This window comes from Glycine max, chromosome 9 (assembly GCF_000004515.6).
Source record: "Glycine max cultivar Williams 82 chromosome 9, Glycine_max_v4.0, whole genome shotgun sequence".
Lineage (NCBI taxonomy): Eukaryota > Viridiplantae > Streptophyta > Magnoliopsida > Fabales > Fabaceae > Glycine > Glycine max.
The window spans coordinates 8698601-8711051 of record NC_038245.2 but is presented as its reverse complement, the minus strand read 5'-3'; the positions used below and the strand labels follow the sequence as shown (position 1 = coordinate 8711051).

The following is a 12451-nucleotide window of genomic DNA, read 5'->3' as shown; positions in this document are numbered from 1 at the left end:
TCTTTTTGATTTCCAACGTGGTTACGGCACGACCGAACGGTCGGAATTCATCTTAACCGAAGTTAACGGATAATACAATTCAAACGTTCGGTGGAAATTTATTTTATTTTTAAGTTAAGCGAGAAATGACTTAAGTAAAATGGCTTAAGCACGTCAAGAGGGGGTATAAAAAGTAAACAAAACGAGAATAAAAATGCACGAATCACAATGTGGATCACTACGGGTACATAGAATGAATCGAAAAGCTTGGTTCGAGGTACTTACCCGTTGAAGATCGAAGAACGATGAAGAACGAATGAAGAACGTCGAAGAACGGTAGAAAACCTTCGTGAAATTCCTCACGGAAAACGTTACGGAAACGTTTCGGAAGCGCCTCGGCTTAGATTTTCTTCACGGAAACAATTTTTCCAAGCAAATTCGAAAGAGAGAGAAGTGCCTAAGGGGCTGAACCCTTTTCTTCTTCACTTCCTCCCCTATTTATAGCAAAATAGGGGAGGTGGTTGCCGCCCAGCTCGCCCAGGCGAGCCAGGTTGCTTCCTCCAGAAGCAATAGCCTTCTGGAGGAAAATTCTGGAGGGCCCAAGTGGGCCTGGGTGCTATTTGCACCCCCCATTTTTACTAAGTACACCTCCCTCTGCTTTTTTTGGTGATTCTTTTTTTCGTAAAGTTACGGAAACTTACGAATTTCGTAACGATACTTGTTTTCTTTCCGTAATGTTACGGAACCTTGCGAATTACATAATCATCCCCTTTTTGACTTACGGAATGTTACGAAATCTCACTTAATTATGCAACGATGCTTCCATTTGATTTCCGGTGTGTCACGGAAACTTACGGATTGTGCATCAATATTTTTTTGGTTTTCCGGCATGTCCTGGAATTTCACAAATTGCCTAATGATGGGTGCCAAGCACCTCACAAGGACCAAAGAAAGGTCGCATGTCATCAAGCAAAGGTCCCCGGACGAAATTAGGGTATGGCACCTCCAATGTGTTAAGACAAAGTTCTCAGGCGGTTAAACCTTTGAAACTTTGTGAATAGGGGTACAAAAAAATTCTCAGGCGGTTAGTCCTTTGAAATCTTTTGTATATGGGAAAGGGAAGAATCAAAAGAATTCTCAGACTGTGTCGTTTTGAATTCTTTGACAAGGGAGAAGGGAGACACAAAAGAATTCAGGCGGTTAGTCCTTTGTTCTTTTAAAAAAGGGAGAAGAGAGACATAAAAAGAATTCAGGCGGTTAGTTCTTGGCGAATTCTTTTTGGCAAAGGGAGAAGAGATGAAAAGAATGAATAGCACAAGTTTTCAAGGTTTAGAAAACCAGAAAACTCTTGGAAAGCTTTTGGCACAAAAGAAAGAAGAAGAAGTTCAAAGAGATTCAAGGCTTGTAAAGGATTATATTGGATTGATTGAATTGATATAAAATGCAAAACAAAGCCTTGCTTTTATAGACTCTTCATGTCTGGTCAAGAGGACCATTTAGAAGAGTTATGACTTTTAGAAAAAACTTAAAACCAATTTGAAAAAGTCAAAAACTATTTGAAGAGTTACATCTTTTAATTTATTCAGAAACAATCACTGGTAATCGATTACCAAATCAGTGTAATTGATTACACAAAGTTTTTATGAGAAATGATGTGACTCTTCACATTTGAATTTGAATTTCAACGTTCAAAGGCACTGGTAATCGATTACCAAAACATTGTAATCGATTACAACTTTTTTGAAATCAATTGGAACGTTGTAAATTCATTTGAAAACTTTTTCAAATCTATTTTGCTATTGGTAATCGATTACAACAATCTGGTAATCGATTGTCTGAGATTAAAAACTCTTTGGTAAACATGTTTTGAGAAAAATCCATGTGCTACTCAGTTTTTGAAAAAACCTTTTCATACTTATCTTGATTAAGTCTTCTCTTGATTCTTGAATCTTGAGTTTTGAGTCTTGAATACTGATCTTAATTCTTGGAAGCTTGATCCTTGAATCTTGATTCTTGAAATCAACTTTCCTCTTGAATCTTGAAGTGTTCTTGATTCTATCTTGAACATCTTGAACTCATTCTTTGATTCTTGAGATCATCATCTTTGTTACCATGAAGTATTCTTGACCTTTGAGCTTTTTGTCATCACCTTTATTATCATCATAACTTCTTTGAATCAATCTTGATTCATCATGAAGCTTGCTTCTACATTAAAAAAAAAATTAAGTTCACAAAATATAACAAAAAAAGTTTACATATTTTTTTAAAAAATGGCACTAATTTCAACCAAAGATCTACTCCGATTTAACCAAAGACCCATTCGGTTCAACCAAAGACCCTCTCGATTCAACCCAGGTCACACTGGTTCTAATGCATTTCTAATCCTTTCATTGAATCGATCTAGTGTGACCACCAAGTTTCGATCAGATTGACTAGTCTGGTCTAGTTCTTAAAACAGTGCTTGCTGCAACCTTGAAGTGTCTTGGCTTAATGGCCGAGGCCGCAACCCCGATGTGTCCAGATATTGGGGGCCTAAGGCCAATCTTTTTAAAGAAATTTAAAATAATATTAATTAGTTTTTTTAGATTTCTAAGCTACAAAATTATTTATTAATGTTTTATAATCAAGTTATTCTAATATGTACAAATGCGTGCATGAGTGTATTGTATATCACACTTAATCATGTAAGATAAATTGCAAAATGAATAATATTTTCACTAGTTGGTAAACTCATTGTTGCCTTGTTTGGGTTTAGCTTGAGCTTTTTCCTTAAGGAATGTCTTGTTGATCTTATCCCTTACTACAAGTCAATTCACTTCTTCGAATGTAAAAAAAATGGTCAATTTTTTCTGTGCTGTTCGTGAAGAAAACTTGGTGGTGATAGGAGGAAGTTTTTCTATGTATGTAGATTGAGATTTTGTCATCAAGTTAACCTTGGTTTCCTCACACAACACACATGTCCATTGATGAATGCACATGGATACTCCTATCTTGATGCAACTTTGATGTGGTTTAGTTTGATGGTAGAGGCCACAACCCTAATGTGTCTAGATATTAGGGACCTAAGGATGATTTTTTAAAAGAAATTTATAAGAATATTAATTGTTGATTTTTATATTAACTTTTTAGATTTCTAGTCTACAAAATTATTTATTAATTTTTATACTCATTGTTCTAATATGTGCAAATGTGTACATGTGTGTATTATATATCACACTTAATCATGTAACTTAATTAAAGTTCAAAATGAATAGTATTTTCACTAGTTGGTTCTCATTGTGCGTGTATTATATATGCGATTTCATTTGTTTTTTCAAAAATGAAATCAAATTGCAAAAAATATGCAGTTTTTTAGATTTTTAATTTTGCGATTTTTTGTTTGAATTTTGAAGGAGTCAAAAATGTCCCTCACCCATGTGGGACTATAATTAACTATTAAATATATTATTAAAATAAAAATAGACAGTTAAATTAACAAGTTTTGTATTCCATCTCAATCCTTTATTTATTTTAATAATATATCAAATTCTTAATTTTAGCTCCACATAATTGAGGGGCTTTCTTAACCCTACCTTAAAATTCGCCTCAAATTAATAATAATTTCTGATAATAATTAATAATATAAAAATTTGCATAAAATTATTTTCACTAGAAACAGTTTTTATAATTTATCAAATCCAAAATTGTAAAATCTTACAACAGTCTCACGAGGACTCTGCTAGTTAGATACGAAAGGTATAATTAAATTGATAAATATTTTTTTTATCATACTAGCTAGTGTGATACTAACTTTGATGCACAAGTTATTATATTTTTTTTCCTGATGTTATTTAATTATTACTTCATAATGATTTGGTCACTTTTATTAAGTAAAACTTTTTTTCTTTATCAAAATTATATTTTAACCAAATTTATATTCTATAGAAACCAAGAATTTTTTTTTTAAAAAAATATCCTTTTATATATTCACTCATTTTCTGTGGCTTTTTCTGGGTTCCTTCATTCATCAAGTTCCTAGAGGAAAAGAAGCTGCCGCCGCATTACTCCTCAACTGATCTGGGAAAATAAGGCGTCTCTTCTTACCAGCTGCTGCTAATGTTTTTCCTGCCTGCAATTTTCCATCTTCCCTGCAGGTTCTTCTCTTCCACAATTTCATTCGCGAATTTGACTATGACTCTATCTTTCTCTGTTATGCCTCTTGGAATGGATTGCTTTGCATAGTGTCGTCTTAAACATAATCGAATTGGATTGTTCTTATTAGATGCGTGTGATTATTAGCATTTGGTATGGTTTCAATTCATTTCACCTCAATTTCCATGTTTTAGTTTAAGTGATCGAACTTATACTTATATTGGGTGCCAAAAATCAAAGGAGTTTAGCTCAGTTGATTGATTAGGTTGCACGAGTTGGTGCAAACCCCTGGTACCTGTCAATTCCTTCGGATAACAATAAATAATATTGGGTGCCGAAAGCAATAGCTAGATTACACTACTTTTCACTCCAGCGAAATCTGCTTAGCATCTTTTGCTGATGGATGTGTCTTTAATTGCTTGCTTTATTCAAGGGCATTTGGCACCCTCGCTATATATATATATATATATATATATATATATATATATATATATATATATATATATATATATATATATATATATATATATATATATATATATATATATATATATATATATATATATATATATATATATATATATATATATATATATATATATATATATATATATATAGTTTTGTGTTAAAAGTGTAAAGTGAGCTATAAACAAAAGGGAAGGTTTAGTTGGTGATGCTTATCTTGTGTCATTGGAGTCGACGAAAGAGATATATGTACCATCGAAGCAAACATCTCACCCTTTGTGGATCTCAAAGCTGCCGTTGATTTTAAAGGTACTATATTTTGGTATCAAAATTGACTTAGGATGAACAAAAACTAGGATGAACATGACTATGTCATCATAGTCTGGCAACTTAGGATGAACATCACTAGGATGTGGAGAAGGACATGAATATTTCCTTAACATCTTATCTTTTCTGTTTTTGTGCCTCTCTTGGGGGATTCTCATGGTCCTTGAATAGGTAGCTTCAGTTTCTATTCTTGTTGAGGAACCAGTAGTCCTTGGTTTGGAAACTTTTGCAGAAGCAGATATTTTTTCTATTTTTTTCATTGCTTCCATTACCAGCTTGGCAATCTCCGTAGTTGAATAGATGATACTCAGCTGCACGACTATAACTCCTCCTATTTGGTCTGAGGGATGGTAATTCCTTGGTTCAACTCGTCATCCCAAAAGGTTTGGCAATGACAACATCATTATGCACAACTCCTAGAACATGTGTGGCTCTGATCTGTCTCTTTTGCTTCATTGATTGAACCTCCAAATAGTCCTTATCATCATAAAGGCAAAAATAACAAGGCTGATCTAGTTGCTGCCACTCATTTTAAGGTTGAAAATGTTTCTCCTTGTGCCACTTAGCTGTAACATGACTGTAAGACCTTTCCCTCATTAGAGAAACCATATAGGATCAGTCTCTTCTGGCCATAACTTGGTGGGGAATACCTTCTATTGAAGGCTTATGGTGCTTTCTGTGGTAATGAGTACTATGCTTATGAGCTGAGGGACTTTTGCTGTTTTGCATTGCTTGTGATATATATTATGTATCCAATACCCAGAAGGCCTAGGTTTTCCCATGGAGGATGATCTCCTTGATCTTTCCTCATGTTTCCTTTGGCTCTTTCTAGAGGTCCTTGTGCTTGAGTTCTCACTCTCTGATCCATCTTGACCCATATCACCACTATCATAACCAAATTTTATTTATTTTTTGATTTTTTTTATATAGAACTAATATTAATTTTATACCAGAATTAATTGCATAACATGTTATACACAATAGGTTTAACACATTGCATTCTTAATTTGGTTTTTATACTTAAAAAAATTATTAAATTAGTTGTTATAGATGCAATCATATCCCGTTATATTGTTGAAATTATATTAATTTATTCATAATAAGGTTCTTGCTAGTGCTTGAATTTAGAAAGCAAAAAAAGGGTTCAAATCAAAAGAAAGAAGAAAGTAATAAGATTAACTTGTACACCATATGCATAATGACACTGTCCATTGATCCAGATGGTGAGGTTTCACGGTGAAACAACAGTCTTCCAGGCACTGTTGCTAAATGCTAAGAACCAGGTGGACTTAATTGTCCTGGGGCCTTTTAAAAGCCTTTTTCTTATTCTGTGTGAGCTATAATGGCTGTGTAAGCCCATTCAGCTTGCATTTTAAGAGGCCCATGCATATTTTCTATGTGGATTAGTTTCCTCTTACATGTGTGCAGCTGCTATCATTATACCTTTTTAGTCCTAAGAGGAAGGGAACATAGGCATAACATTACCAAGCAAAACTCCATAATATAGTCTTTAGATATGGTTATGATGACCGAATCTGCATGCTGCGGATACTCTGTAACTAAGAGAATATAATTTCAACAAACATTTAATACAGCTAACTTAAATCCAACACGCAGAGCTCATGGCTGTCCCCATTGGTGGTTAAAACAAACTACTGTACATATGCTAGATCAGTTCTTATCTTTTAAATCACATTATAAGTTAAAAAACTAAGGATAAATAAAGCTGACTAAGTAGCAGTAGTAGTAGTCAGTGGAATACAATCCTTTGGAACTTGGTCAGTCTGGGAGAATTAGAGTCAGAAAACCCTTTTCATTTTGTTTTAATTTATTTCAATTTGAATTTCAGTTTTTTTACTCTATTTTCCCTATTCATCTCTATTTTCTAACGTGTCTCGATTTTACTGATCTTTTAGAAACTGCACATACAACAGTTTCACAGGGGCGTTGATTGAGAAGAAATGGGTGCTAGCACAGTTGATACTGCAATTATTCAAGAAAACATAAAACAAGAATTTAAGGAGATAATTATAATGGCTACGTACTGCTTGTGTCATTTATATGATTATGAGTGTAATAGCATGGTATCATAACAATTATTTTGTTAATGAACCAGCCCATAATTGAGAATTGGAACAAAGTAGTTTCCTTAATTGTCTCTATAAAGGGGTAGAAAAGTATTTTATTGAACGGCTTAGTTCAAAATGAGCTCACGTCATATTGAGGATTAGTGTATTGAACGTCCTGATGATTTTAAGGTGTTTTAAACTATTAAATATTAAAATATTGTGTATTTTATAAAGGAAAAATATTGTCGAATATTATTTTTGAACTATTAAATATTGTCTAATATTAAAATTATTTTTGAATTATTAAATATTATCTAATATTGAAATTATTGTTGAATTATTAAATATTTAAAAATTGATCAATGTTTATTTTTGGTAAAGTTTAATATTAAAATTTTAATTTTAAATAAATATTTAAAAATGAAATTTTGCCTTAGATGGAAATTGAATTATTCTATCAAAATAAGGAAATTAATATGTAAGAAATTTGAATTAAGTTATCCAAACAAAGCATTTGGAAAATAAAGTGCAATCCATTGCAAGTAATTCAAATGTCATGTGGAATTGCTAAAATTCCCATCCAAACGCAAGGTTAGGGATAATAAGGCTTTTTGCTTGTAATTGTGACGTTTCTTGTCTCTTGATCAGTTGTTTTTTAATAATTTACCCAAGATTTGATTTCATTTGTCAGCTGCATGAAACATATTAATTTATCCTTTCAAGAGTTATTTACTTAATTAACGTTGAATTATTTTTTCCCTTGGCCTTTCTGAGGTGGATTCCTTTGTGCAGAAATTTCCAAAACAAATAGTTGTTGGTGATTTGTCAACATGAAGAAGTTGTTAGATTTTGGGAAGAAAGCCCTCTTTTATGTTAGGGTGCTTTCTGGATATGAAGAGCGAAGAATACGATCTTATAGGCTGCAGCTTGAGCAACGTGTACAACAGGTTTAACATTTTTCTCTTCTATGAACATTTATATTCTTGTTTGTGTTAGTTTCTGTTCTCGTTTAGAAAACACCAGAAAATAAGGCTCTTTTCAAATTGTAGTAGCCAAGTAAGTCTATTTTAAAAATCAAATGAGACCTGTGTTAGAATTCGATTGTTAGGTATGATGAGACTTGAGCCCCACATTGGAAGTATGAGATTCTAATGTGGGGTTTATAAGGCCCTTGGCTCTCCAATTAAAATAGCTAGCTTTTGTAGGTTTTCGCATGATTCGTACCAACCTGCCTAGTGTTAAGAGAGAAGGGAAAACTGTAACCTAGCTGTTCTTTGGAAATTGCCAGGGTAATCCCCATCAGCCAATTGAAAATATAACGGTTTTTGATGGAGAGGGTGTCATGCATTTGATTGTTAAAATAATAGTTAAATGTTGGTGATTGCTGAGGAGTTTCATTCCTCATAAATCTGAAGCACATCTATTCAAGATATAATAGCGGTACTGGTTTATTATTTGCGCTTTTGTTGTAGTCAATAGGGGATCATGTTGACTTAAGTCTGAATAATTAGTAAATTGTTAAGGATCGGGCTTTTATTGTGCTGATATCACAATCTTATAAAAATAGGTAAAGCAAGATAGTGAAGATATTTCATCATGATCTTTCTCTCTCTCTCTCTCTCTCTCTCTCTCTCTATATATATATATATATATATATATATATAGATTTTTTTTATAATTTTTATTTTTTTCATCACCTTTTCACATGGGGGACATATGAATTTAACCTTGTAACCTTCATTTTTTGCCGTGGTGATTGTGAAGACAGATGTGGGATTTCCTCTGTATTTTCATTCTGATGTGTATAATGTTTTCCAATGAAAAAGGCACAAGCAAGGAGGGCGGCCATAAATAAAGTACCAGAACAGGTTATATTATCCGAGGTTCGTCGAATGGTTGAAGAGATGCAGGCTTTGAATAAGAAGCTGGAAGAAACAGTAAGTTGTATTATCAGGGAAAAATATAAAATTGGGAAATTTAGGATTTCAATACAGGTATTTCTTTTGGATTTATCTGTTCTTTTTTCACTTGAGAAGTTATACCAACTTGCATTGAGAACTTCTGTGTGAAATGTGCCTTTTTCCCTACTTTTGTTGATGTCGAAATTGGATGATTAATATTGTCATTTTTCTATTTGGATAGAAACATTTGTATTAAAATATTTGTCTATTATATGGAAGTTCTTATACGATATTTAATTTCATTTCCTTAATGTATACACTATGATTGTTTCATTTGTGGCACTCAAATTTGTTGCATGACTAGATGCACATTTCATGCAGGAGGCAGCCGTTGAAGACTATTTCAAACCTCTAGACAAGGAAGCTGAGTTAATAATGAAAATGCAACTACAAGGGGAAGAGAAAACTTCAGAGATGATGATGAAGGCACTGGAGAAACAAGCTTCACTTCAACAAGTTGAAGCAGAAAAAAATGCAAGTAAGCATCAAGTTGACAACTCTGAAACCAACCTGAATGAATCTGAGATGATGGAAGAAGAGAAAACATTGAAGGAGATGTTGAAAGCACTACAACAAGAAGTTTTGCTTGAGAAAGCTGATGCAGAAAGTTCTGATAATGTGCATCAAGCAGACAAGTCTCATATCGACTTGACCTCAGCATCTACAACCACTCCTAAATGAAGCTGAGATTATTTTGAAACATTGGTGATTTCTGATTTTTAGCTTTGAAATCCATTTCACCTTGTCTGCTGAAATGTCAATCATCCTTGGTGAATTAAACTAACCAAGGCATAGTTGTAGTTTACTTGTTCTACTAATTTTATTCAATAAAATTTTCATGTTGAGGCGTGATTCAATTATATCATTTTTTTCGTGAGATATGGTTAATTAATAAAATTTAAAAGAAAACAGCTTAGGAAGAATATTTATGCTAGTCTGCACATCTTCAATCATCTTAGCAGAGGACACATTCTGTCAATTAATGTGGATAAATATTGCATAAATGTGATGATCGGAGTTAAGGACCTATTACTAGTGCTGATTTCATAGTGGAAATGGTAAATTTCATGTGCAGAAAACATGTCTATTTAGAACTATTTTGATTTTATTTGTACTATTCAGCATGACACTGTATGAGTGTGGGAAAAAGAGGCATTGAAAGTTAAAAATAAAGAATGCCATAATAAGCTTAAGTTCATTATAATTAAAAAAATAAAAATTTCCCTACATTTTCCATAAGAGAGAGAGAGAGAGGAAGTAAAAAGAGCGTCATTAAGATACCACTCTATCCTTGGTGCAGATAATCCACCTTTGGGGAATGAAACAAATTTAGGACACAATGTGAGATTATGACTAGGCTCTTGGGGGCAAAAGTCATTTACACTGTTTATCAAATAACAGAGTATTGAGTTTTGGGAAGAAACACAGCGGAAATTGGAGAGATCCTTAAACAAGGGAACAAAAATCACAAGCTAATCTAATTAAACAGGGAAGTTGCTTTGGTATGTGGCTATGCTCCCGTCCCAGCTTCAGACAATTCATTATAGAGTATAGATAGATCTCATTCTCTAAGGTGTGGAAAAACTCCTTATGCTATTTTGCATTCCCATGAAGATCAAGGTTTCGTGTGATGCCCTATTCATTACTTAGAACCAATGATTCTTCAAAGATGTCAAGAGTCCAAGGGAGAAACAAGAAACAATTCTTAAAGCTGCTAAATTTTAAAGACTCCACATTGGATATTGAATAATAGTTACAGCTCAGTCATTAATTGCTGACTCAACATAATAGTTAGTTAGTTAGCAACTGAGTCATTGCTGACTCAACATAACAAATAGTTATTTAGGCTAACTAACTGTGTAGTTAGAATACTCTATAAATACATTGTTGTGTAATTCAATTGTTCAGTTGTAACTAACTTATTCATACTACAATAATAGTTTCTAGATATCTTAGTTTTATCTCTTGCTCTCTCACCTCCATGGATTTCTTCATGGTATCCAGAGCTTCCTAAAGCCTTCAATGGCAATTCAATCCTATTTCTTTGCTTCCGCAAACGTATTTTACTTTGTTCGTGTGATTCAAGCGAATCCACAATTATTTCGTTTCATTTGGCTTTTCTGGTCGTTGTATCTTCTTCAATTGAGTTTTTTAATCCTATTTGGATTTGGTTTTTGGTTTGCGATTTTGTTTGTATCTTGATCGCATTTTCTTAGCTCACGGTCTCAGAATTGAATTTTTTCTCCTCACAATCTTCATCTCAGGTTTTGCGTTTGTGTTTCCTAGTTTCTGTTCGTGATCTTCTTGTTAGATTTCACGTTTTATGTTTGCTATGTTGTCATCATCGATCAATGTTGTTTCGGTGATCAGAGGTCCAATAAACTCCTCCTCCAATGTTGCTAACAATTTTGCATATCATGTTACGGCTAAACTTACGGATGATAATTTTTTGCTTTGGAAGCATCAAATTAAACCAGTTCTAAAGGTTCATCGACTCCAGTGTTTTGTTGTTAGTCCCCTAATTCCTCCAAAGTATCTTACAAAAGAATATGCAAGACATGGATAAAGAAAATCCAACATATGCAGCATGGGAATATCAAGACCAATCACTACTAGTTAGGCTTTAATCGTCCTTATCTAAAGGAATTCTATCAAAAGTTGTTGGTTGTGTTCATGCACATTAGGTGTGGGAAAGGATACATAATCACTTTCGTGCTGAAACAAAAGCAATGTCCAGATATCTTTGCATGGAACTTAGGAATACCAAAAAAGGTGAACGCTTCAAAGGTGAATTTCTCACTCATATAAAAACAATTGTTGATTCTTTACTAGCCATTGGACAAGCTATTTCTGTCTAGGAACAAATAGATGTTATTTTTGAAGGTTTGCCCAATGAACATGAGTGGTTATTGCAATTAGCAGTAAGATTGATCACTTTGAATTTGAGGAGATCCAATCTCTTCTTTTGGCTCAAGAACATAGGCTTGAAAAGTTAACAGAAAGTGTTATTGCTCCTGCACTAAATTTGACTTGAGTTCAAACAACAAAGGCAAAGGATACTGATTTAGATTCAACACCTCAAGTGCAGTTTACTCAACACAATGATGGGGGCAGATCTTCTAATTCTAGAGGAAGAGGTGGCAGATCTGGCTATGGATATAGAAGAGGCATAAATTATGGTAACAATGATAACAAAAACTATGGAAATAATGATTCCTTATTGGTCCTTGTGAGAAAAAAATTTTAGAGCCTTTATCCCTTCATTTTGCACAAATTAAAACTTGAGAGAGTGGAGTTCATCTTTGTTTCTTCTTCTTCCAAGCTTGTTCTTAGTGTTCTTGAGCCTTTGAGTCATCATGCTTAGGTAAATGAGCTTCATTCTTCATCCAAGACTTGAGTCCTCTTCATTCTCTTGTTCTAGTTTCTCTAATAACTTGGAGCTGTCATTTTGTTTTACTCATGAAGGGAAACTTTGAAAAAATTGAATATTCTTCATTCTCCTTCAAGATTTTGTGATTT

General features: G+C 33.4%; 1 protein-coding gene across 2 annotated transcripts; it reads left to right on the top strand.

Annotated features, from left to right (window-relative positions):
* The first annotated feature begins 3954 nt into the window (after positions 1-3954).
* On the top strand, positions 3955-9792 carry LOC100306691 (Nup88 domain-containing protein). 2 transcript variants are annotated; one of them, NM_001248071.2, is made up of 4 exons: positions 3955-4112; positions 7764-7918; positions 8798-8908; positions 9254-9792. In NM_001248071.2, the coding sequence occupies exons 2-4, from the start codon at positions 7802-7804 to the stop codon at positions 9611-9613; spliced, it is 588 nt and encodes a 195-aa protein (NP_001235000.2). In that variant the 5' UTR covers positions 3955-4112; positions 7764-7801; the 3' UTR covers positions 9614-9792. The 2 variants fall into 2 exon arrangements, with proteins under 2 accessions (NP_001235000.2, XP_040860706.1); XM_041004772.1 differs by having other exon boundaries at positions 3967-4112; positions 6819-7918; positions 9254-9789.
* Positions 9793-12451: the final 2659 nt, after the last annotated feature.